Raw genomic sequence first — 27,829 nt, 5'->3', positions numbered from 1 at the left:
GGGGTTGGTGCCGGTTAGAGCCGTCTCAGCCTCTGCTTTTTGATGTCTGTTTGTAGAGCGGCATTGCTCTCGCTCCGTCCTTAAATAAGTTTGTTTGGGCGTGAGTTCTTGCCTTTTCAGCACAAAACCACAAAAAGACGGGGTGGAAAGTAAAAGAAAGCCCCCTCCCTCCTCCCCCCACCCCACCCCCCCCCGCCCGTGCGTGCTAACGCCGAAGACTCGATTTAACACCCCTTCTCGGGCTGCTGGGGGCTCCAGGCAGTGGCTACATTCCAGCAGTTTTAATCCGTTTTTTATTGTAGGGCGAGAGGAGTTTACACAGGGGCTGGGATGGCTCCCCGGCTGGCCGCTCTCCCCACTGCAGCGCCCCTTCCCCGCCCTCCGCCCCACCTCCCCCCTCCGCCCCCCTCCCCACCCCCCGCACCCTGCCCAGTAGGAACCTGTTACTTTAAGCGGGGCGTTCCAGTGTGGCGGTGCGGGCCGCCGGGGCTTCGGGAGGTGGCCGGTGATTGGCTCCTTCGAGCTCCCCCTGGCTCGCTCGCTCGGCCTCCCCGCGCGCTCCGCCCCGCCCGCGCGCCCTCCCTCCGCCCCGTGAGCCTCGGAGCCCCGGTGTCAGGCGCCACGGCGCATGCTCCGGAATCTCATCCTCCGGCCCTGGAGCTGCTGCTGCTGCTGCTGCTGCTTTTGCTTTTGGGGCTGAGTTTAATAAGCGAGCGAGCGAGCGAGCAAGCGAACGCGGGGGGAAAAAGGCAGAGAATGTCCGCCATCTACCCTCCGCTCCCGGGCGCGCTCTCATTCATAGCAGCCTCTTCATGAATTACAGCTGAGGGGGGCGGGGGAGGGGGGTACCACACAACACCCCAGCAAACCTCCGGGCCCCCAGGCATGGCTAGCTCGGTAAGTACATGCAAAAATAATAATAAAAGGCCACCCCCCTCCCCGCCTTTCCTCCCTCGCCCTGCGCCGCCGCCGCCGCCGCAGCCCAGACAGCGCCAGCGCTCCGCGGTTCCAATTAGAGAAAGGTTGGTACGGCTTGCAGGGAGCTGCCGCCTCTCCCTCAGCCTCCGCTCCCCTCCCTCCCTCCCCCCTCCCTCCCCCCGCCCCCCCCGGGCGCGCGCACACACACACACACACACACACACACACTCACTCACACACTCGCCCCTCCGCCCCCCCCCCCCCCGCGCCTCCCTCGCTCCTCGCCTCTCTTTGCAATCGCAAGAAGCGCACTCTCGCTCACACGCGCGCACTCACACACACACACTCACACGGTGGAAGGAGGCGAATAATAACTCAGCCATATTTCAGCCTCCGCCGCCGCCGGGAGCGGCGGGCACGGTCCGGGGACGCGGCGAGCAGCCTCGGCGGCCGCTACGATGGTGCGTTCTCCGCGGCGCGCGCGTGTGAGCCGGAGTGTGCGGGCTGACAGCGGCGGGGCGGCTCGCAACTTTGCCCCCGCGCCGGGCTGCGCGCAGTCGAGCCTCGGCGGCTGTCCGCCCGCCGCCCCTGCTTTTCTGGGTTTAATTCCTTTTTTTGGGGGGAGAGGTGGGAGCTACTTTGGGGCCACTTTGGCTCTTGGAAGTGTGTTTCGGGGGCTCTGTAGGCTGGCCTCGCCGATCGCGGGGGGCTTTTCGCCGGGGGGTGCGGGGTGCCCTAAGTTATGGATGCCTCGGCGTGTTTTCTTGCGGGCGTGTGTGCGTGTGTGTGTGTGTGCGTGTGTGTGTGACGACGTCTCATTTTTGTTGTGCACGGACCCGGTGCTAGGAGCACGGGAGTTTGTGCCCATCAGCAGAGGCTGCCTGTAGTTTCCATTCCGCCTGGCACAGCGCTCCACACGCACGCACACACACACGTACACAAAGACTTGCTCGGCGTGTGCTGTCGCCGCGGTACTTTCAGGGAGGGGGCTCCCCAGAACCCCGCGCTCAGGGCCCCCGCCACCTCCCTTCCCACGCCGGGAAACCGCCCCGGCATCGCCTCCTAATTGTCTTCTAATTTGTTTCCGATGCATTTGTTGTCGTGCTTGTAGGGGCTGAGCGTGCTCTCCGTCCCCCCCCTCCCCGAGCCCCGGACCCCCTTCCCGATTGGGGGCAACATTCCGTTACAATCCCTGCGGTTGTGGCTGCGGGGCCCCGGGCGCCCGGCGGGCCGGGCGGGGTGTATTTGGGGGGCGTGCGGTGTGCGCGCCCACGCGCGTGAAACGTGGATGCACAGGGCACCGCCGTTTCCTTTTATGTGCGTTTCAAGGAGGAGGAAAAAAAATGTCAGGCGCAATGTTCAGTGTCGAACGGTCGCCTTCCTGTTGTTCACGGCTGTCTCTCCTCCCCCTTGCCCGCAGTGTGCCGTGCAGGTGAAGCTGGAGCTGGGGCACCGCGCCCAGGTGAGGAAGAAACCCACCGTGGAGGGCTTCACCCACGACTGGATGGTGTTCGTGCGCGGCCCGGAGCACAGTAACATACAGCACTTTGTGGAGAAAGTCGTCTTCCACTTGCACGAAAGCTTTCCTAGGCCAAAAAGAGGTAGGGCTCGAATACAAAAGGAGCTTGATTAAAAAAAAAAAAATGTCTTTGCTCGCGGAGGAAACAATCGCTTGGCCCGGGCGGTCCCCCTGCCCCTCTCCCCGCCCCCCCCCGCGCTCCCCGCGCTCCCCGGCGTCGCCTCGGGACCGGGGTGCGCGGGGCCGCGCTGGCCAGGTCCGGGCTCCCGCCCGCGCGCGCGCCACTCCGGCTTCGGGAAAGTCACCGCAGAGAAAGGACCGTCAGGTGTCGAGTGTGTTTATTCATCCCAAGCCTGCCCTCACCGGTCCTCTGGGGTTAGCCGCGGGTTCTGCGGGGAAGGTGCAATTAGTTGTTGGGTTTGGAGGTGTCGGATGAGGGGGTGGGGGTGGGGTGGGGCTGGAGGGAATAAACAGCTCGCGCCCCCCCCTTTTATTTTTCTCCCCCCCCCCCCTCGGAGAAATTGAGATTTACCTGTGTTATTAGCAAGGAATGCATGGGATGTAGTTATTGTTCCGTCTCGAGAAGTCGCCTCTCTTGAGGGTCTTCTCTGCCTTCCTTTCTGTGTATCAGGCACTGGGGTGCCAGTTGTCACAGATTTTCCTTTTTTGTGGGTTAGCCACCCCCACCCCCACCCGGCACCGTCAGCATTTTATGTTTGGTCTGGGGGCTTCCTCGTCCCTAGTCCCCGGTGGCACTTGATGGCCCCTTCGATTTTTTTTTTTTTTTTTTTTTTTTTGAGCGGCGGTCCGAAGTCTGCCCGCTGTGATCTGCGGGGGAAGAGGGTCTCAGCAAAGGTCGAAGCTAAGTTTCAGGGGGAACGATGTGGTCCTGCCTCCTGCTTCAGCCCTTCCCCACCTTGGCTTCTTTTTTTTTTTTTTTTTTTTTTTTTTAGCCTTGGTCTCTAGTTTGCATAATCCACAGCTCGGCCCCTCAGGTCCCAAACAGTTTCCATCAAGGGCAGGACAGTTTTCAAAAAAAAAAGAAAAAAACGGGATGTTACTTTGGACGAAATTTAAAGAGGGTTTGAGAAATTCCATTTCTATTCCCTTCAGCCTCCGGAAAGCTACTGTCTGGTTGTTTTAGTTGGATTAGTGGAGGTAACAGTACAAATACAATAAGGTGCTTTGTTTGTGAGCAGGTTTATTTATCTAACTCGACACAATGGTTAGTAGTTATCTTCCATTTGATCCGTAATCTTTATTGGCATCTAGAACTCCTGCAGTTTCTTAGAGTAACATCATAATAAATCCATTCTGCTTAGAGCTACTGGAAATTATTGAACATTGAGGAGCTGAATAAAGAAAGGAGAAATGCTGTGTGCCTTCAAGGTGGCAGAGGTTTGTGTTGATGCTTATTTTTGTTTCCAGAGCCCATGTAATGGGTTGTAGGATTGTATGTTTTGCCTTCAGTGGTTTGTTTTATAGCTCCTCTTGAAAACTTGAACAGTTGAATTTGATGGATAATAAATGAATCCAGCCTCTTAATAGAGGGGTAGGAATATGCGTGCTCTATAGGAAATAACGTTTAGATTTTGTTAGCATTTTAAATCAAAATATAGCCAGAGATCTTTGACTTCATATTTCCTCAACACTGTAATTAGGATGAGTATTGTCAAGTTTCTGTCACTGTGTGAGGTTGGGTGTGATGCTTCCCGCTCTCCCTTTCCATGTATCTATAGAGCCACTGCAGAGGAGTTTAAACAAAAGAAACCACCTTCTAAGATCCTTGGTATCCACTGTTAGGACTACTTGGTTGCTGCTCACTTCGAGATAAAATACATTGAGCAAAAAAAAAAGCAATATTTATTGTATTAGGAAAACTAAGTCAGTTGGCAGAAGATGTAGCTCTTAAGGTAACTTTGTTTAGGCGCCTTAACAATCAAGCAATTGGCATGATGAAATTAAAGATGACGAACCTCCCTAGATTTCACCACTGTTTCTCTGCTTCCGTGTGTATGTTTCGATGTTCCCCTGTATTTCCCCTACTTAATGATTTTCTGTCCAGCCTGAGGGAACGTGAGGGTGCTGCCCTGCAAAGCCCACACCTGGGAGTTGTTGCTAGGCGTGGTAGGCTGCTTGATAACACTGATGTCTTAGGCGTCTCTAGTGAGAGATGCCTGCTTGCCGGCTGGGCTCCTCAATTTTTTATTTTCAACTGTGGAGTTTCTTTATGTAGTCTATAAGCCATTGTTTTAAAATGTTTATTTTTGGATTTTTATTTGTATGTGTGCTTCCCATGATGTGACAAGTCCTGGGAAAAATGCCAGCTTACATAGCCCAGGAGAGACCTTGTCATACTGTAATTACACATGATTCAGATTGCAAGAGAAGGTTTCTCTGTTCGTTGGGAATAGTAAGTTGTAAATTCAAGTAACACCAAACATGCCACTTAGTCCTGGGACTTATTTTTTGGCTTATAACATCTTTCAAAATGATAAGAATAAATACAAATAAGGATGCCAGGCATTGCAAAGTCTACTTGTGTACCTGTTAAGGTGCTACATTTGCCATTTTACAGATCTGAAGTGGGAAATTAGAAATGGGAGAAACTGCAAGAATGGCTTTGTGAAAAGTCTGAGTTACAAGATATTTAAAAGGAATCCACATACTCCAAACTGTAAATGGCTTCACTGATAATGACAGGTTAAATCACTTTCACTATATACAGTAGTGATGTACTGATAAACAGAAGTGGACCTTCACACTGAGGATGAACTGCTCAGCCAGGAAGATGGATGCATCCTTAGTTTTGTAAGTCTTTGGTTTGGAAAAGCACACTGATTTTCAGGCTGATTTCCTTTTTTTTTTTTTAAATTTTTATTTATTTATGATAGTCACAGAGAGAGAGAGAGAGAGGCAGAGACACAGACAGAGGGAGAAGCAGGCTCCATGCACCAGGAGCCTGACGTGGGATTCGATCCCAGGTCTCCAGGATCGCGCCCTGGGTCAAAGGCAGGCACCAAACCGCTGCGCCACCCATGGATCCCTGATTTCCTTTATTTCACAGTAATATTATGAGAACTTGTAGAGGAAGAAATTACAGTATTTTCAACTTGTTGCCTAATGAGAATTATGTGTACCATTTCAGTATTGAGCTAATTGGACTTGAATTAATGAAGGTTTACTTTGTCCCAAAGATGGGTTGGAGACTTTGAATTTAAAATTACTAGCACAGAGCCCTAGAAGAGAGATTTTGATGAAATAGTGAAGCCTGGAATATCCATTAGCCGTTACAGAACAGGCAGGTCAGAGTATAATGCATTTTAAAACTATCTACTTGCAAAAAAAGACCATATCTTATTTATTAGTACCAAAGATTTATAATAGTCTGATGTGACTGAAATGAATGGTCACATTCAAAACATTTCATTTAAAATATTAATGTTTTCATTTTCAGTATGATGTGACTTTGAGTGAACTTTCTTTCCAATTACAGCCATTCTTAACTATTGCAGTCTGTTCCATTGACATTTATGATATGAAATCTGTTGCTTATTATTTTATGTAAGCTAATTTGGCCACTGGTATGATTTGATAGCTTTTTATTTGTAGCCCTAGTTCTTTGTGTGGGCAGATAAAGCACAATAAATCCACACTTAGAACTTTCCTTTAATTTAAATGATTGAGCCCAGTGTTACTGTGTAGTTCTGATTGTGTTAAATAGTCTTCTGCAATAATTTGGATAACTTTTTATCAGAGTACCTAAAATTCGAGACCAAGGTAGTTGAAGAACCTACGTGCACCTGGTGTGTTTTCTCTTCTGAGGTATTTAAAAGGCTTCAGGAAAAAATAAAGATGAATGGCTAATGTGATACATTCAGTGAGTGTTAGAAGATTTGTGTAGAGTTCTGTATGGAATTAAGATGACCATTGAGAGCAGTTCTAGTACTTGGCATTTTGAAGCAACATAAAACACAATTTTCCAAGACCCTTAAAAGCTGAATTATTGAAGGAAATCTTATATGCTGTTAGTGGGAATGTAAATTGGGCACGGACATTTTGGAGGGCATTTGGCAACCTCTATTTAGATTTAAAGCGTTTATACCCTTTGACCCAGCAATTCCAGGGATTTTCCAACAGATACAGCTTCACAGCTACACAAAGTTATAGCGTATATCTTGTGACTTTTTAAATAGCAAAAATTTCGCTACAGTTAAATGATGGTGATCTATTAAAAGGAGATAAATCTGTTTGTAGATGCAGGAACATCTTCAAGAGATATGAAATGAAATAATTCAAGTTGCTATTTCATAACTCAGTGTGATCCCATTTAAAAAATGTGCTCATACAAATAAAAAGTGTATGTGTATAAATAAATGAATTTTGGATGAGTGGGAACCCAGCTATTAGTAGTTTTCTCTGGTGGGTGTTCACGGTGTTGGCAATGATGAGAGTTTTTTGTAGTGTTTGGTTTTTTTTTTTTTTAAGTTCTATACATTTAAAACATTCCAGTGAGCACTCGTTACTTTTTAAGACTACAAGACAAAGAGCGAATACCCAATATAGAGCATCTTGGGTGGATATTGTTGCTCAGTGGAGAGGAGTTAGGGTTAGGAACTATAGACTTGTATTCAAATGCTGGCTTAAGAACTCCTTGTGTGATTTTGAGCAAGTCCTTTTTTGTGTCTGTTTTCTCACTTGTGTTCTCATCTGTGTTCCTGGAATGATGAAAGAATAGAACCATTACCTCATAAATTGAGGATTAAATATGAATCAGCTGTTCTCAAATTTATTGGTCTTAAGACCACTTTATGCTTTTAAAAATTGACTCCAAAGAGCTTTTCCTCTGTAAGTTATACCTATTTAATATGTATGATGTTAGAAATTAAACCTGAGACTTTTAAAAAGTTATGTATTAATTTGTTTAAAGATAACAGTCATTAACCCATTAAAGATTAGCATATAAGCAATATTCTAATGAAAAATGAGCATTTTCAGAAAAAAGTGAGAAGTGTGATATTATTTTACTTTTTGTGTGTACAAATCTTTTTGATGCTTTGAAATAGCTGGATGAGCTTATGTGTTTCTGCATTCATTCTGTTCTGTTATCACACATCATGTAGCCTCTGGAAAACTCCACAGTGTTCTCATGAGAGAATGAGTGAAGGAGGGAAATAATCTTTTTTTTTTTTTTTTTTAAGATTTTATTTATTCATGAGAGACAGAGAGAGACAGAGAGAGAGAGAGAATGGCAGAGACACAGGCAGAGGGAGAAGCAGGCTCCATGCAGGGAGCCCGACATGGGACTCCATCCCCGGTCTCCAGGATCAGGCCCCGGACTGAAGGCGGCGCTAAACCACTGAGCCCCCCAGGCTACCCTTGGAAATAATATCTTACAGTCATTGTAAAAATAAGCAATGTCTGGAAAAGGTTTTTTGGGATCCTGAGGTCCCCAGAATACACTCAGAGAACCTCTGATATAAAATAGTCGACATAGAACCTGGCCCAGATCAACTGCCCTATGAATATGTGGAAGCTGATTTTTTAAAGCCATTATTTGCTAGTAAGAATATTTAATGGAAAGGGGAAAGATAAGTCTTCCAATGTATTTGCATGGTTAAATTCCATTATAACAATTATCTAACAATGTTTTTTTCCCTTCAAAGGAAAAAATCCAAACTTGGGTTATAGTGGATATATTTTATAGTTAATATTACTGTCCAGTTTATGGCATATTATTTGTAGAAGCAGAAGCCTTTTACATCCATTATTTTAGGTGACCCTCTGTAGAACTACCTCTGTGAGGTAGACAGGGGAGGGGTATCAATTGGTTTACCTTAAAGACTTTTCTTCTTTATTGGTTCTCTCAAGTTTCCTTCCAGTGGTCTTCCATGGGCCAACCTTAGCACTTTAGTGTTTTTTTGGACAACTATTACAGATGACGCCTATTACTTAACACAGCTTTTACAGTTCTAAGATGTGGATTTTTTTTTTTTAAACTCTCTTGTGACTTATGTCTTCAAAAAATAACTCCGAAAGCTTAGATACTTCAGAGGGGAAGAGATGCAAAACACAATTGCCGCAGTTACATACTTTAGCAAGGACTTGGTGTATTACTGAACTTTAGACTTTAGTATTTATTGAGCAGATTTGAGAATAATTTTGATCTTTGATCTCAGGGTTTCTCACTGTCCTAATAGAAGTAAAACAGAATTCTTTTTTTTTTTTTTTTAAGATTTTATTTATTTATTCATGATAGATATAGAGAGAGAGGCAGAGACACAGGCAGAGGGAGAAGCAGGCTCCATGCCGGCAGCCCGACACTGGACTCGATCCCGGGACTCCAGGATCACGCCCCAAAGGCAGGCACCAAACCACTGAGCCACCCAGAGATCCCCGTAATACAGAATTCTATAATTTTTTTTTCCCTTGGCATTTATACCTGTTTGATTTTTATGTTTTATTCCTCAAATAAGAAGCTACCCTGTAGAAACAGAAAATCTCTTGTTTTAGTGATACATATTAATGTATGTATGTATGTAATATTCCTTTGCAACATTTTGTTTTGTGTGAGTGGCCAGAGTCCCTATAGCTCATCTTCTTCCTCATAACCTACTATATTTTCATGCTTTAATCTTTTATTCTTTTAATATTTTGTGGTTCTCTTTATTCTTGTGTGTAGTGCTGTATTCATTTTTGAGAATATAATTTGTCTGAAAAGAGTCCATTGATATTACAGGTAATTCATTAGTTTTTTTAAACTTAGAGATATAGAACTTGTACAGTGTGCAAGTACAGAACTTGCACAGTTGTACAATGCAGCTTTTATAAGAAACCCATATTTTTTTGCATGCAATTGAAACGGTGTTATTTTTTAATTTATAGGTGTGTGTTTATTGTAAAAACAAAACAAAAACAACAACAAAAAAAACCACACAAACCATAGAAATATAAAGAAAAAAGTTACCTGAAAATTCTTCACAGAGAACCATAATTAATATTTTAGTAGATATCTGTACTTATATGTATTATAGAAACACACACATTAACTATAAATTAGCTTGAATTTATCACCTGTTGAGGTGATTTTTGGAGCTCCTATGTGGCTAGAACACTGCTAAGAGCTGGGGATACAGCATAAATAAACATTTCTACCCTCCTGATAGGTGATGAAATATCTTTTTAGAGCTGGATTTTATGATATTACATTGAATATACATGTACTATAACTTCGTGTGGACATTTAGATTGTTCTTAGGCTTAATTTGTTATAGTTAATGCTATGATGAACATCTTAGACGTTCATTTTTATGTTTTTTCCTATAATTTTATCATGGTAAATTTCCCAGAAGGGATATAGTTGAGACAAGGTGTATAGATTTTATCTATCTATCTATCTATCTATCTATTTTTGGTGTATAGATTTTAAATTTAGATACATATCACCAAGGTTTCCTCCAAAAAGACTGTACCAGTTTATGCTTCCCCAGGGCTTGGGAGAGTTCCCTTTTCCCCACATGGTTGCCAGTACTGGGAATTACAAGTTGTTGTTGTTTTTTTTTTTTTTGTTTTTTTTTGTTTTTTTTTTGTAAATCTGTCAGTTTGCTGGATGAAGCAAAACTTCACTTTAATTTGCATTTATTTGATTAACAATGCTGAATATATTTTAGGTATGTATATATTTACTATTTGTTGCTTATGATATGCCTGTTTTGTGTCCTTATTTTATTTTATTATTTTTCTTAATCTAGAATCTTTTTTTTTTTTTTTTTAGTTTTTTTAAATTTATTTATGATAGTCAGAGAGAGAGAGAGAGAGAGAGGCAGAGACATAGGCAGAGGGAGAAGCAGGCTCCATGCACCGGGAGCCTGACGTGGGATTCGATCTCGGGTCTCCAGGATCACTCCCCGGGCCAAAGGCAGGTGCTAAACCGCTGCGCCACCCAAGGATCCCCTTATTATATTTTAAAAAAAAAGGACCCAAAACAAAACAGGGAAACACAAAGGAAAAAATGACATAACAAACATATCCTCACTACCAGGGTTGAATAAATATTTACATTTTATCATATTTGATTCTTTGTTTTGATTTTAGAGAATTAGGTATTACAGATGCAGCTAGAGCTTTTAGATGTTTCACAACCTTCTTCAGCCTTTCTTCCATTCTGTTTATGTACATTTGCACTTTTATATTGCAGTATATCATGCTTTAAAATCTCCATGAAGAGTATCATACTGTTTTTTTTAATTGAGATATAATTTGCATATCATAAAATTTACCCTTTTAAAGTGTAACATTCAGTGGCTTTTTAAGATATTCACATGGTTGTGTGCTAATTGCCACAATTTAATTCCAGAACATTTTCATGAGTGAATAATTTTGTGTCTTGCTATTTTCCCCCCTCTGTGTGTTTGAACTTTTCCACACTCATTTTATCTGTAGAGAGTCAGTTTATTTCCTTTAATTTCTTCTGTTCAGTATTTGATGGTAGTAGGAAGACGTTCCGTGCTTACTTTTCTGTTCCCCTATTAAGGAATAGATAGGTCATTTTCTGTTCTGTGCATTGAACATCTTTGAATGTGTTACCTTGTACAGATGAACAGGATTTTGGATATAGGCCTGGAATTTGAGTTGTATGTGCGTTTTCATTTGTGTTAGACATTGTCAGATGGCTCTACAAAGAAGTTGTGACAGTTTATATCCTGTTAGGGAATGAGTACCATTTTCTGTAGAGTTTTGCCAATGTTATTTTTCAGATTTCTTATTTTTATATTTAGTTGAAATACGGTATCTTTTGTTTTCATTTGCATTTCTCTGGTTTCTAGTGGGGTTAAGCATTTTCTATGTGTTTATTGACCGGTTGGATTTCTTTTTCATTGACTTTTAAAAATATCCTTTGTCTTTTTTGAAAAGGAAACTATTGAGATCTTTGTCTTTTTCTTATCTGTAGGATGTTAATCCTTTGTTACTTGTATTGGAAATATCTTGTCTCATTTTTGTTTCTTTTTCTTGTAGCCTAATGTATGGTATCTCTTTGACATACACAAGTTTTTAATTTTGCCAAATTGATCTATTTTGTTTTGTTTTCCTGTGTGGTTTTGGGGTTTTGTTTAAGAATATAATTTGTGGGCTTGGTAATGTGCTTAACCAACAGACTTTATATGTGCAGACTTTATATGTGTGTTCTCCCCGGGAAAGGACCCGGGGAGAAGTAAGAGAAAGAGGAGGTCCCTGCCTTCAACATGCTTGTGTCTTGTGGAGCTGGAAAGGACATTTGAGATTCTCCAGTTTTGTTTATCCTCTCTTTACTTTAAATCAGAAGCCTAGAAATGTGAAGTGATCTTGCATGTAGACACAGAGAGTCACAGTGTTGCTGGTGCAAAAAGATAGCTAGTAATAAATGGTGGTAAATGTTTACTTTTAAAATGTTGAATAATTATTCACTTGTATTAGCAGATGAATGTTCAGCAATAACTGCTTTTGTAGACATGATGTAGAATTTAATTAAGTGGTGGTAACCATGGTAGATGCTGTTTAAGAGGGAAAAGTTCTACACCTACTTTCAGGCAAAATCAAATTTATTGTGTGGATTAATTTAAGGTTTTCCTTTGAGATTAACTCATTAGGAAACATTGTTACTGAATGGTAGGTATCCCCTGATACTATGGCTCCCGACCGTGGTAGGATGGCAATTCCATAAAGGATCCAGAACATTGTTTTAAGAAATAATATTGTATGATGTAATCCTTTTAACTTAAGTATGATAAGTTTGTAGTGATTAAGGCCTGAAGAAGGCTATTATCATTGAATTTCTAAAAAGATAAGGCTAGTATTTGGGTGTGATTTAGTTGGTATGTAGTAGTTAACAATTAACTTTTTTGGATAAAATCAATGCATCATTTTTTTTTTCATCTTTTTTTTTTTTAAAGAAAATTATGGCTTATCTTGAATTTAATTCTGAGGTCCATTTACTTAAAATAATGTTCATAAATGATTATGAAGATGATCAGTTGAATTTAATTAGAGTTATTATCCATGTCAGAAGATTAATATTCTCTGAGCCAAATAAATTTTAAAATATTTAATTTTGCCAAAAGTGGATTTTTTTCTTTGTTTCCTTTTTCAGCAGAAATCGTTAGTTAGTTATTTTCCCATCAATACCAGGCCAAATGCTGTGTGTATGTATTGATTTTAAAAAGCAAAATATACATTAACAATTTCCTAAAATATTAATAACAGCGGTGGCCTACAGAGTAACGAGAGTTGCTTGCCTCTTAATGTATCTGGATATATATTTAGTCTACATGGTGCCTTTAACCTTTGCAGATAGGTTTTATGCCCTACTTCTTCCCCCTCCCTCCCAGGGTGGTGTTGGGGGGAGACTACTATCAGATTATTCTAGGTACCTATTTATTGTGATAAACACCCATAACATTATGCATGTTTAAAAACAAAGTTCAGTGGACATTATGTTCTCCATACCTTTTACCCCAAATACTTTAATTAATATGAGTTGCTGCATAATGAAGAATTTTTTTTTTAAGATTTTATTTATTTATTCATGAGAGACAGTGAGAGAGAGAGAGGCAGAGAGGCAGAGACATAGGCAGAGGGAGGAGAAGCAGGCTCTGTGCAGGGAGCCGGATGCGGGACTCGACCTCGGGACTCCAGGATCACGACCTGAGATGAAGGCAGACTCAACAACTGAGCCACCCAGGCATCCCAAGAGTTTTTTTGTATTGGAGAAATATTCTAGTTTACAAAATTTTTTCCTTTATTTAATTTCTGTTCCTGTTCCTGTATTATAAACAATTGTTTTGTAGTGACTAAGTGAAAAATAGGGATTTGGTTGCTTTTTTTTTAGTGGGATAGCTTATTCAAAAGGTTAATGTAGTTCCAAATTGTCTTATCAGAGATGCTTGTTATATGACTTTCTACCTATGCCCAGAAATAGTAAGGAGCAGTGGGAAGCTAGTTTGTCATATAAACACTGAGAAGGAGCACGTGTTACATGCTCCATCAGTCTCACATTGGCATCTCCTTATATATGTGTCTATTGTTCCTCCTATGTTGCATTAGTTACACATCTGATGAGATGGGACTTGTGTTACCCTTGTGGATACTACTAATACCTTCCATCAGTGTAGTCTAGATACTGGAAGTTTTTGGCAATAATATACCATGAAGTCAGATATCCCAAATCAGTAAAAGAGTTATAGAATTCTGACTTTAGCTTCCACTCCCCTAAGTGGTAAATTATTACTCAGTGTTCTGAAACTGATTTCTTCTGTACCTCTAATAATTGACTTTGTGTAAACAGAACCACCACTTGAATTTAGCAGGAAGCATTGTGTCGGCTGAGAATCGCATTTTCTAGAATGGGTTTTTTAGCCTATGTTATAGGCAAAAATGAATTTTTCTTCTTTTCTTCCTTAATCTTTTTTTTTTTTTTTTTTTCCCACATACTTTGGATGCTTTTTGAAAAAGCTAGACACAAATTTGAGAGACTTGGCCAGGTCTGTCACTTTTTTTTTTTTTTTTTTTTTACTACTTAATCCATGAAATACAACTAGGCTTTTAGCTTTAAAAATAGGAGTCAGAGGTATTCCAATAACTTGTAGAGCAGTATTTAGCAATGCAGTAGAAAAGGCCCTAGCTTGGGAGGTAGAAGGGATGCGTTTGGACTGAATAAGCTCTGTGGGCTTTTCCAGTGAAATATTATTTTTCCTTTTTTTTTTTAAGGATAAGTTCTGAGCATATCCTTGGTCTAGTGTTTTCCTAATGAAGTAACTACCATTTGTTAGTTATCAACTGTGTATTGGTTATCATGCTAGATGATAGACATGTGCTGCTGTATTTAATTTCTTGCTTTTCATAATGTGGTAGTTTGGAGAATGATTTTTTTTTTTTTTGAAAAGAGAAAAAGTTGATATGAACTTCAGTATACTGGAATTTTACCTTTTTTAATGATGAGTGAACAGTGACCTTGGTGAAAGAGTCTTCCTGCAGTAACAGGGAAGGAGAGTGATTCACCAGATAGATGATTATGCTTTTGTTTTGAAAAGTTACTTTCTGATAATATCAGTGCCATTTATGCCAGCCATCAACACTACTTAAACTTGGAATATTCCAGGAATTTAAGAAACCCTTTGTTTATTTGATAACAATGCCTCAAATATGGCTCAGATATGGCTCTTGACCAGGTTATTAGAGTATTGAGTTTTTCATGAAAGGTGACTAATTTTTTTTTCTGTTTCATATAATGTAGGCCAGACCTTGAAATTTTGTCACTCAATTTGTTTTTCTGATGCATCATGTTTCAGATAATTACTTGTGTTTCTATTATCAACAGAATATGGGGCTTGGACTTATCATGTAAACAGATTATAAGAAGGTACAGTATATCAAATATTTGTTCATTCACCATACCTTCAGGGTTTTCTATTTAATAATTCAGATGGTTATTTGAAGTTGTCTTGAAAAGCAGTTGCTCTTCCACTCTTTACTTGTGACTTGCTGCCTAATTTTAAAAAACAAAAATTCTGATGATCATTCTAACTTGTTAAAGGCAATTGTGAATGATTCTAGAGCCAACGATTTAATTATACAAACAGACAAAAATACACAAATGCAAACAATTTTAAAGAGAGCTGCAAATAAATGAAAATTATGTTTTAAAGGCTCCTTGGTAGCTTGAAGTTAGTGTTCCTTGATAAAGTATCTTTCTGTAGAGGCTCTTTTTTTTTGTTTATTTTCATCATTGATTTTAGTATTTGATTCAGTCCATTATCTTCATATCAGAATGGCCAGAATTGTTCATTACTCACATTTTGAGAATTGTGTGAGAGATAAAAATACATCAGTGAAAAGATGGGAAGAAAATGCTATTATAAAATGTTAATAGAATTTATCTCTTGAAGATGGGATATCAGGATTTTTTTTTTTTTTTTTTTTTTTTAGTATTGAATTGGCTTTATTCCAAGATTCAGCACCCCCATCACGCAAATAGAAAGGAGCCCTCAGGAAATACTGTAAAATTTACCGGATTTTTCAAGCTTTCTTGAATGAGACATACTACTTATGTAAAACCAGATATTTAAATGTACATATGGACATGTTTACAATAAGCTTTTTAGTTTTTTTAAGTAATCTCATTTAGAACATAAAAATGTCTTTCTCAAGGAACATTTTCATATTTTGTTATTTGAAATTTTAATCACCTTGTCATTCTGAATGTTTTCCTTTAATAGCACTATAATGTATGCAGAAATGTTTCAAAAGTTGATTGTAAGCTTTAAAGAAAAACATGTAAATTATATTCTTACCTTTCTTAACAAAGTTGCTGTGCTGAAGTAGTAAAATTAATTAGATTAATCAGATTTATAAGTACATGATTCATGTAAGATGTTCTTTGTAACGGAAGGACAATAATATATAATATATCAGTATGGTATACATTTTTGGAGTACTTAGGAATGTTTTGAAAAGTTTTGATCTTCCGGGATCCCTGGGTGGCGCAGCGGTTTGGCGCCTGCCTTTGGCCCAGGGCGCGATCCCGGAGACCCGGGATCGAATCCCACGTCAGGCTCCCGGTGCATGGAGCCTGCTTCTCCCTCTGCCTGTGTCTCTGCCTCTCTCTCTGTCTCTGTGTGTGACTATCATAAATAAATAAAAATTTAAAAAAAAAAAAAAAAAAAAAGTTTTGATCTTCCTATGGAGTTTTGATAAGTTTAACTTTGTTAATTAATTAGTATGTTTATCTTGATGTGTATAGTATTAGAAAATTTTCCAGAGCCTAAATCTCACTTTAAAAATTGGCAGCAAGTGAAAGGGCATATATCATGTTTAGATGTATGGTAATAGTGGTAGGAATAAATGGGGTTTGTAATTGGAAATAAAGACTCATCTCCAGTTTGTGTCTTTGTATATAATTTGGAAGTTAAACGTTAAATTATGAGAAATAAAAAGTCCCCAAACAACTACCAAAGCTAAGGTAAAAATAATGTTTGGGGCAGGGAAAGAAGGGGTAGTTCTTTCTGGACGGATGCATAATTGTGTAAACACAATATTTTAGTATTAAAACAGTTTAAATAATATTTCATATTTAAACTACAAAAATAACCAGATGTTTTATAAAGGAAAATTAAAATGTAATTTCATGTATTATATACAGTACATATAGATTAATATGAACGTTCCTTAAACACAACTAGAAGAAATGATTTCTGCAAAATGATGGAGTTAATTTTAGTGGTCTTAAAGGTCTATTTGCAATTCAAAATTCATCCGTTTAAGTCCATGATTTTATGATGTGTGGGAAATATCTTTACCTTTTTAACATTAAGAAAAATAACCATTGAAAGTACTATGCACAAATGCATAGCAAAACTATACATCAAAAAAGAAAAAGTCTGTTTTCCCTTTGGTTTTAGCTGCTTTTACAAAATTCATAAAGTGACAGATTAACTCCACCTCAGAATGTAAAATACAAAAATTGATGTTTGTGATCAGAGCATTTCTTTATTAGCTGCTTCAATAAAATTGCCACTTTAAGTTCCCATTTGCTAGCATTTGGAGTAACATTTTCCATGGGCTTCATTTAGTTCTGCTGATGAATTTTTATTTAACTATTTCTATTACTTTGGAGAGAATTCTAAATGGGGATTCGTAATAGCCTCGATTCTTTTCTTCAGGATTAATATATGTATGAAAATGAGGAAAATAGACTCTTTGACACCATGATTACAGCTCCCAATATTTACTTGCTGTTTTTCTTATTAATTTATGCAGGTGGCTTAACTGCAAATATAGAAAATCAAGTAATTGTTTTAAAACCGAGTCTAACTGAATACTCAGCGGACCAAGCTAAAGCCAGGAGAGTTTGAGCAATACGAAGACTTGGTTTGAGTATTGCAGATTGTTAGAAATTCCAAATTTGGTACTAAATTAAATATACTCATAGAATTTTATTATGGTACAGACAAAGCTATGGTAGACCAAGATAATGTATAAATGGCCCTTATTTGGAGCATATAGAGTGGGAGCATATTTTGCAGTGAAAGGGGAACCAAGGGACAAGGTGTTCTCTACTTGTAGACTTGTAAAGGCCTCAGAGTTTTCTTTATGTTATTGTAGAAAGACATTATTTTTGCTTTGGCGTGCTTAAAACTAAAGGGCAAATGATCCAAAAGAATAATCTTGAAATTCAATAGCAAGAAAACTACTTGACATTGTGGGCTAGAGGCCAGCAAACGTGTTGCTTTCATTGAATGCGTGGGAAATGGGGCAGGCCTGGAATTTAAAGAGACAGGGTGCAGTACGCTAGAAAAGAAAAGCCCTCCTGTATGATTTGCCTACTGAGAGAAAAAAAAAAATAGACTTACAGTTTTCTCTAAAGGATCTTTATTGGATCAACTATTTAAGACAGTGAGTGAATTTTTCCTAACTCTGCCTCCCATCTCCCTTAGCCATCTTCTCTTGTCTGAAATTGGTGCCGGGTAAATTTGTTTATAACAGAGGAGAAGCAGCTTTTCAAATAAAAGTACTTTGTAGCCTGTTCAAATGGAGTATAATGTAATTCTCCCTGAAATTGAGCACTTATTACTTTGTTTATGTAGCTGTTTAAAAAGGGGGGAGGGTGCGATGAGGAGTGAGGGGGGCACTAGGGGAACCTTTGCTTTAGAAATTTTTTTTTTTTCTGAGTTTTCCTCCCCCATCCACTCATGAATCCCCCTTAGCCCCCTCCCCCACCTCCCACAATCCCTCAATAAAATAGTATTTAAAAGACTTGAATAACCAGTCCTATGTACCAGCTTCTTGCTCGAGGCAATAATGTTGTACTATTTTCAATGGGTGGTCTTGAATCTCCATGGGAGATTTTACAGGCAGTGGGCTCCAAGACCCCGTAAGTGTATTATTTGGAACATAACCAGTTAAATTCCTGAGCCATAGAGAATATACAGAGATAATTTTACATTATTGAAGTCTCATAGTTAATTATTTACAAATCAATTTATTTAATTTTATTTGAAGAATTTATGGTTTAAATCCCTAAAAGTGACACGTATTATTAACCCAGGATTTGAGGTTTCCTTTTTAAAACAAGTAAGCCATTCATACATGTCAATTCAGGAGTACGCATTTGTGTGTATATTTTCATTCGTAGGTGTTTTTTGTTTTAGCTTTTTTTTCCTTTAGGAAACCAACAACTGGTAGCCATTTTCAAATGTTAAGTTGTTGAAATCCTGTTTCTCCTACTGGAGATACAGTAAGATGATAGGATCTATTATAATAAAAAAAATCAAATAGGTTTATAATCAGTGTCTTTTTCCTGTGGCATGTTGCCTAAGTGTATACTAGCCTGAACTTTGACTAAAATTGCTTTGGGTCAAACCTACGTGGAAGTCAGCAGAAATGGAATTATAAATACTGAACTGAGATTGTCCTTTAGGAGAAAAAAATGTTTCCTAGGCAGACTTACCTAAATAAAACAATATATTTACTTATACATTGTAAATATTGAAATGGAGACTGCTGCCGTCATGCCCATTCCTGCATAACTTAGTTGAAAGAAATTTTGGAGTTTCCTCCCAGTGTTGAACCCTGTGGTTTATTCACCAGAGTGATAACATAACTTTGTTGGGTCACTGATTTTTGATTACTTTTTCCCCCTTATTTACATTCTTTTTTTTTCTTATTTACATTCTTGAGAAAATTAATTTCTGAAGAATGTCAGATTTCTATTTTGAGTACATATCCCTAAATCCTGAAATACCTGTTTTCCATAGGCTAAGTAGAGTTTAGGAGCAGGTACCTCAGATGTGTTGGTAAAGCCAAATGATGCTATGAGAGACCATTTTTGTTTATTTTAAACAATGTAAGTACTTCTGGGTGGAAAATTGCCGTCCTTGAGGAGTTTGTTTCTTGCATAAAGAAGATTATACACTTGTTGTAGGCCATGTATAAAATGATGTGACTTCTGCAGTTTTGTTCACTGAAAAATTCACATCATTTTAGTGTCTCACCAGTTTATGGCATTGATTAAATGTTTGCCTTTTCTTTTTTTTAGCTCAGGACTAGTCCTTGATATGGCTAAAAAGTTTTCCAGTAGTTTTTATAAGTGGGTTTAAAGCAGTGATAGCCATCTGAAGTTTATCTTGTGTAGCCAGCATTTAGGAGTTATTAAGATTGTCTCCACACAAAAAAGAAACCGCTCTTATGGCTATATGTGTGAATAAAAGTTAAAGGTTGGTTGGTAAAAATTAGCTTGTCAAGTAAACTTTCTGACTGAGAAATAATTTTGTTTTCATTATCCGTTCCCTTGGCTGAAAATGAAATAGAAACGATCTGGTTACTAAAGACCGGCGCTGTATTGGATCACTTCCTCGAGCTTTTGCTATGATCGGTGAAGGCAATGTTAGACAGCTGCTGTAGATTTTGCCAGTGGCCTCACAAAAGAAGTTGTTTAACCCTGTTAGTTTCAGACACTATCATTTCCACTTTGCAGATAGCCTTGCTGGGTTAGGTATGAGCGATGTACTCGCTGTGTTAAGATAGGAGTCTCTATGATCGTGATTTGAACTTATGATTTTTAGAAAGGTGGTGTACCAGAAAATGAGTAATTTTAACACTCCATTACCATACAGTTTCATGTCTTGGAATAGGACAGATCTCAACAGTTTTGCTTGCATCGAGGCAGATTTAAAAACTTCAACTTAGACTTTTCTGTTAGTTGGCTTTTTGTACCTGAAGCACTGCTAGAGAATTGGGAAAATTGTGAAAAAGTTGTGGGAATGGAGTTTGACTTAGAGTCCATGACAATTGCATATTTAAATGTCCTTTTTGGGGCTCAAAGTCCAGAGGAAATAGTCATTGACTTTAAAATCTCATTTTGGGTAAGTGTCGAAATAGAACAATGCCACCTCCTCCCAAGATTGATGTCATAACGTTAAGAATCCCAACGATATTGGGTCCTTTCTGCATACTGTGTTTGCATCATTGCCATAGGTTTAAAGGGCAGGGAAATACTTTATTGTTAAGGCTGAAGAAGGCAAGATTTTGAAACCTACTACTCTGTGATTAAATCAGTGTGTTTGCCCTGAGGCTTCAGCCATTCAATCTGAATTCGTAGTCTAAAATTTTGGATTCCTTCTCTGTTTGAAAATAATACTTCTTAAAAATGTTAAGACTCCCTTTGCCTACTCACATGAAAACTCCTGGGACAAATGATCAGGGCTTAGCTTTTCATGCAGTCAAGCCTGACGATACATTTCAGTATTTTAAAGAGAAAGTTCACAGCCATTTTACATAAAATTTTACTGGGCTTTTCGTTAATCTAAAATAACTGGTCCATAAGTACTTTATCAGTGAAAACTGCTCAGCATGTAAAACGGGGAGTAGAAGAGCACAAAGGCTTCCTGCAAATTAACGGCACAATGAGTCCTCACGGACTTGCCAGCCATCTCCAGCTGTGAGATTATTATAGTTTTTGCAAACCCTTTTCTCTCAAAACTAAATCAAGAATGGTAGAGTCCTGATAAAAAGAAGTGTAGAAAAGCCTAACTAATCCTTAGATGAGTTACTTCAAACGTGCCAAAATAGAATAAAATCAGTTAATAGCATGGATTAAAGGTTACTTTTAATGCATTTTTATCACTCACGTTGAGAATTTTGTTGTATGTTAATGCATTTGGCCTTGGTTAAAAAAAAACACAGAGAGAAAATATAGTTAAATTTGAGAGATTACATAATCTTGTTGTTATGAGGAAATTTAGTACTAATGTTAGGTGCCAGATTTGACCTAAGAGATAAAAGCTGTGTACTCAAGATCAGAGCTGTAAACAGGTGGCTCCAGTTTTGAGGGTTAAGTTTTCAGGTTATAATGAGAGGGCTCATCTGTGTACTTTTGAGGGTTGGTATATTGTATAGATTAAAAAAAAAAAAAAAACCAACCCAACAATACAGCTCTATGTCTTTGGATAAATATGTACAAGTTGTTCCTTGGATAAGATCATAGATGAGTGCTAAAATCAGATCTGGATCAAAGTTTTAAAAGTGCTTGATTCTTACAAGTGTTAAAGAGAAGAGGAGGAGTTAAGAGGCGGGTTTTTGGGTGCAAAGGTAGTCTTCCCCTTGTATGCACATATCTGGGATCTTTCGTGTACTGAGGAGACTGTGTCATCTGTACGTTGAATTGAGAATCCTGTGTTTGCCAATCACGTAATTTGTGAAATACTTTTTTATTTAACTGGCATATTATGATGGACCTGCCAAAAGTATTGGGTTGAGGAAAAACAGATTTGGCATGCTACTGCTGGTAAGAAAAAATTTTAAAAATAACACGTCTTTGTCTTTTTAGGTGCAGGTATGTAGCTGCTGGTGTGTGTACACATCAGCCTTAGTAAAGGTTTATTATAAAAACCTGGGCAGTGGGAGAGTTTATAATCGTGTTGCATTTGCCACTGCTCTAAGATGCCAAACTATAAGTTTCTCTAATGGGAATGAGCATTTATTTCCTTGCAGTAGAGGTACTGTTTTTGCTGTGGCTTCTTTGGAAATAGCCTGACTGGTACCCGCAACACGTATGTGTGCCATATATGTCAAGTACTTTCGTGCGTGTGCCATCCCACAGATGGTGATGCTTCGTAAGCCATGTGAGAATTAAGTTCTTCTAGTTTACTCAAAACATAGAGTGTACATAAATTTTCTGTTTGATATTCTGACCAGATTTAACCTTATACAAAGCTTCTAGCTTGAATGAGTTTTGCAACATTGAATAAATACTGTACTGTATAGTTATTTATGTGCTCAAGAAGCTGAGCTTTCCTTCCATCCCAGTAAGTTCCCATGGGATAAGTTATTCTAGTAAATCAGAAAATTTTTCTGAAAGCAAAGTAATTCTTAATTTTTTGGGGGTTTAAAAATGGGGAAAATAGCCATATACATGAGGGGGAAGAAATTCTAGTTGACCCACATCTAAAAAACAATTCAGAGTACTTGGACGTCTTAAATTCTCTTGGGGGGAAGAAACCCCACCGCAACGCTGCCGAATTGTTTTATTTCTGTAGTTATGTCTTTGTGTGTTTATAGGAGTGGGAACATTTTATCTTCTGTGTTTCTGTTGAGGTTGTTTTTCAGCAGTGTCCCAAGAAAAGTCCTGGAGGCTAGCTTTGAAGCCCTGTGGACAAGCTGGATATCAAAGAGCCAGAGGAATTCGGCAGTAATTGTTTTATGGCTGGCCAGAAATCAGACCTATTTGTATAGGTAGCACACAAAATAGCTGTGATTTGACAATTTGGTGCTATTTATACCTACCATAAAAAGAGAAAAGAAAAAGTTAAAGGGGTATTTTGGAAACAGGAACTAAGCTGTAAATGCAAATTGCTTCACCATTTTCTCAAAGGAACAAAAAAAGGAAAGGGTTAGGAAGTTTTTATTGAAGCTCCGTTATTGAGGATCTGTCTGCTTTCAAGACATTTAATATTGTTACTCACACTGAAACTACACTTCTTTCTGTTTTGCAGTTTTCTTTTTTTCCCTATTCCCATCTGAATAAAGTTATTTTTGTGGAGCAAAAGGAATTCTCTGGAGAAGGGGACAGTGAAAATCACAAAGTTTCCAACTCTATCTTAATAGACCTTTAAAATTTCATCTTACTGTTTTTATTTAGTTTTGGATAAGAACCATCTGCTGTTGCTAGAGCGAATATTTTCTTTCCACATAAGTTATATTTTCAACAAGTAGTCATAGGTTGTTTACTGAGGTGGTGGGTGAGGATTCATGGCATTTAGGAAATACACAGAAGGCAATTTTCACAACTATTCTTGATGTGTCTGCTAGAGAGGTCTTTTTGAATACCAAGTGCCTAAGCTGTTACTCTCACCTACTGTATATTCCAAGCTCAAGGTGGGCGGTGTATCACGGTTTGTCTGTTCTTCAACGAGCAGCCCAAAGTGAAGTTTGACTGTTTCCAGAATGTCATTCAGACCTTTTGAGGTTGTCAAATGCTTTATTGTTTTGCCTTGAAACCCCCAGCCCCAGAGCAGTCTGAGTCTGGGGCAGCGGGGCAGAGAAAAAGCAAACACATCTATGATTGACTACATTTTTTTTTCTTTTTTAAAAGAAACTCTAGAAATGCCTTAGGGACCCCTGGGAGTTTGTCACAATTTAAAACCATTTTACCACTGAAGGCGGTCCAGTGCTGTCGAATTGGCACTGTATTAATTTGCTTTGGTTTTAATTTTTTTTTTTCCGTTGGGTTCTGATCAAAAATAAATAGAGGGGGCTTTGTCACATGTACCTTTAGTTTTGGGCAAAGGTGCTAAAGCTTTGATTGGATAAAGAGAGTATCGAGAGTAGGAGAAAAGAAGGGGAAACTGGTAGAGATAAATCTGGTTTGGGAACAGTTTTGTCTTCTTCAAATAAACAGTTAAAGTGTGTGAAGAGTCAGAAGTGGCTGAATAATGATTTAAAACTCACCCGAAACTAATAAGATATTGTATGTCAAATAAACTTCAGTAAACAAAAGGTTGAAGGGAAAGAGAATCATGCCCTCAAAAATTTTTTAAAAAGAGGGAGGGAAAGGGGAATCTCTTAAAAGCTGGAAACCTAATTGGATTCAAGATGGATTCCCCTTAGAGAACTAGGTGAAAGGACTTTATAGAGGAGAAACATTCTGGATTGCTGTTACTCATCACTGCTGTTTTCATCAGTATGAAAACTCAGGTTGGGGGAGATTAAGGACATGGGTAGTTACTATCCTTGCGGGTGGAGAATACATAGCAGGGTAATGAAGGGTTGAATTTCTAAAGTAGTGGTCATTTATTCAACTAACATTGAGCACTTACTATGTGCCAGGAATTGCTCTAAACATTGAGGATAACAGCAGGAATAGAGGTAATTTTTGTCTTACAGAAGTGCATCAGTGTTGTCAAAAGATAAAAATCACAAGATGATTGCTTTTATGAAGCTGTGAAGCGAAGCTGTGGAAAACAAAGTTCTGAGTGACTAGTTCTGCCCAGGTATCAAATTTGGACTAAAGTGTTGGTTGGTGTTTTTTTGTTTTGTTTTAATTGCAAGTAAAAAGTCTAATAAAAAAGTCTAATAAAAAAGATGTGTGGATTAAGAGAAAAACCCTGACTCGGGGATAGATTTTCATTTTTCTGATGTGTCCTTCATGGTGTTTTTAGAATTTCAGAGCTCTCTAGATTAGCAGCATAGAGGAGAGGGGTAGATAGCTGAAAAGGAGTAGGTAGGAAAGTGATTTATAGTTACTGATGGTTTAATTCTGTATTCTGTTATTCACATTTTACAGATGTATATCTAAGACTCAAGATTAAGTAACTTGCCCAAGGTCCATTTGGCTTGAGTACAGTGACCATATGTCCTGTTTCCTGGGGATTGTCCCAGTTTATGCCCGTTGTCCTGTGTCACTCTCAAAACTGGTGCCTTTTGGATGATGGATTATATGGTCACTGTTTATGAGTGGCATAACTAAGATTGAATCTCAGGCCTCTTTGGCTCCCCAAGTCATAAGCTCACTACTGTTTTATTGTTTATACTATACTTCTAGGTCATGTCTCTATTTCCAGTTTGGTCTAGTGAGAAGGATTCTGAGGCATTTGCTGGCTCACTATAGTACTCAGTACTTGTTTGGTGGTGTTTATCATGAGTGATGGAGAGGAGCATGTGGGTGGCTCCGTTGGTTTAGAATCTGACTCTTAAAAAAAAAAAAAAGAATCTGACTTTTTTTTTTTAATTTTTATTTATTTATGATAGTCACAGAGAGAGAGAGAGAGAGAGAGAGAGAGACAGAGACATAGGCAGAGGGAGAAGCAGGCTCCATGCACCTGGAGCCCGATGTGGGATTCGATCCCGGGTCTCCAGGATCGCGCCCTGGGCCAAAGGCAGGCGCCAAACCTCTGCACCACCCAGGGATCCCAAGAATCTGACCCTTGATTAATGCTCAGGTCCTGATCTGAGGGTTGTGAGATCCAGCCCTGCATCAGGTTCTCTGCTCAGTGGGGAGTCTGCTTGAGATTCTTCTTCTATCTCTCCCTCTCCCCCTGTGCTCACATGTGCATGTTCTCTCTCTCTCTCTCTAAAATAACTTTAAAAAAATGAATGATGGAGAAAAATGTGGAAGCTTTCATGTGTGTTTTACATCCTGTTAACTAAAATGTTTTAGAATGTAATTCATTTTCCTTCAGAAATTCTAAAGGCATTTGAGAACTGTGTCTTAGGATCATACAAGTAAATATCAATCATCATTGCACGGTACTAATCAAGGAAATTCTGGTGACTTGAGTTTTCTGGATAAATGGAAATTTGGTATATTTCTTGATCACTGAACATGTTGCTTTTCCCTGTAATTTGTATTTCTCTTTCCCACCTAATCAGAAGCCTAGAGCAGCAGAATAGGGTTTGAGGGTAGTAACTCTAATTTGGAAAAGAAAATTGGAAACTTATGTTCTGATTTGCTCAGTTTGGTTAGCTTTTCCACAAGGTTTGCTGGACAAACACTGAATATATCACTTTTATTTGGTTCTGTTTAAATGGCTCAACACTTCAGAAAACGTACGTTTTGAGAGGTGTACTAACAGATAGGTCAGCTGAAATGGATTTAATTTACTAATTTAACTTAAAATAAATTTAACTTGCTAATCATATCTGGTAGGGAACTTTGTTTTGCCCCGTGTCATTTCTTCTATATTCTGTGTCAGTTTCTATCAGGACAGGGTATGATCTGCACGTGCTTTACTGACGCTTTAAAGAAGAACTGATGGCAGCTGTTAGCCTTTGAATCAAGTACGGGGTAAAAGCAAAACTAAAGCCATGTTTGGGGCACCTGGGTGGCTGAGTCAGGCGTCTATCTTCAGTTCAGGTCGTGATCTCAGGGTCCTGGGATGGCCCGCCTCAGGCTCTGTGCTCAGGAGGGAGTCTGCTTATCCCTCTGCCCCTCCCCAACTTGTGCTTCTCTCTCACAAGTAAATACATCTTGAAAAAAACCAAAATAAAGCCATTTTTAAGAACTTGTAGGTTAGATGATGTTGGGTGGGATGGAAATGCCTCATGTTGCTCACCCAGCTTCTCACCCTGATTTCCACATCTGTTCAGGGGTATGACTTCTCTGCCCTTGAAAAGCTCAGAGGCTTTTATGTGGGGGGAGAGAGGAGATAGACTTATAAGCCAGATACATTTCAGTACAACTTAATTAAGAAATATGCTTGATGTAAGAGAGTTTTATGGAAGCATAATGGGGCAGGTAAAGATTGGAGATGAGCACAGTTATGTATGTGTGTTTATGAACAAATGTTTGAACCTGAATCTCTTCATATTTTATACCATTTTTGTTTTATACAGCATTTTATGTTGTTTAGCTTCCCCCCCACCCCCCGAGACTATTTATGACTATACTTGAACAATGCAATGAAATTCTTCTTTAGCTCAAGCTGTTGTGAAGCCAAAAATAGATCTAGGCTGAGATTGGACTTTGTGGTACAAATTGTGGTTTGTAGGTTGTGGCTGTTTACTGTTCTAACAGATAACTGTAATTTAAAAATTATTTAGAAGTAAGGCAAATGTTGCTGAGACAAAAGGGACCTGGTTGATTTTTAAGTGGTGTGTTAGAACAATAAGCAGATGTCTAAGTTCAAAGGATTGTTTGGAATGAAATTGTTTTTGTTAAATATTCATAAACTTTGTGGAATAGTAAGATTAGAGACTGAAGTCTTGGCAGGAACATTACCTGTTGTACCCACCCACTTCCCTGGCTCCCCATTTCTTTTTTGTCCTTTCTATGGAAACTGAAAAGCATGAAATAGGTTTCAGAGAAAGAAAAACCAAAGATAGTGATAACGAGATTCTCAAACTTTCCAGTCACTTTGGTGAAGTGCAGTGCAAGAGCATAGCTCTGCAACAATACCTGTGTTTAGAAGAAGTGTGGAAGAGTCTAGTAATAAACACTGAAAAAGTAAGGAGGGCTGAACCTCATTTCCATGGCTCAAAAGTAGATGGCCGAGACTTTTATTTTATTGAGACTTTTTTTCTTAAGATTTTATTCATTTATTTGACACAGAGTGAGCACAAGCAGAACAGCAGGCAGAGGGAGAGGGAGAACCAGACTCCTCACTCACCAGGGAGCCTCATGTGGGGCTCAATCCTAGGACCCTGGGATCATGACCTGAGCCAAAGGCAGGACCCTTAACTGAATGAGCCATCCAGAGATCCCAACTGAGACTCTTAATTAAAGAATGTATGAATGCAAATCTGTTGCAGAAGAAAGCTTAAGTTGTTTTTAATCTAATATCTATACAAATCAGTTGAGGAACAAATAGAATCTATTTCTGTTCTAAGACTACTTGTACCTTCTGGACAGGATTTTTTTTTTTTAAT

General features: G+C 39.1%; 1 protein-coding gene across 3 annotated transcripts in view; it reads left to right on the top strand.

Annotated features, from left to right (window-relative positions):
- Positions 1-608: 608 nt before the first annotated feature.
- The window catches only part of MLLT3 (MLLT3 super elongation complex subunit), a 279,551-nt gene continuing 252,330 nt past the window's right edge, over positions 609-27,829 (top strand). Inside the window, exons 1-2 of one of the 3 annotated variants that reach the window (XM_025432122.3) lie at positions 609-897; positions 2,339-2,519. In XM_025432122.3, the coding sequence (XP_025287907.3) occupies positions 886-897; positions 2,339-2,519 (193 nt within the window). In that variant the 5' untranslated portion in view covers positions 609-885. Of the gene's footprint in view, positions 898-1,220; positions 1,380-2,338; positions 2,520-27,829 lie in introns of those variants that run through there. The other 2 variants (XM_025432120.3, XM_025432121.3) reach the window with 2 other exon arrangements.

This window comes from Canis lupus, chromosome 11 (genome assembly GCF_003254725.2).
Source record: "Canis lupus dingo isolate Sandy chromosome 11, ASM325472v2, whole genome shotgun sequence".
NCBI lineage: Eukaryota > Metazoa > Chordata > Mammalia > Carnivora > Canidae > Canis > Canis lupus.
This window is presented reverse-complemented; position numbering and strand designations above follow the sequence as displayed.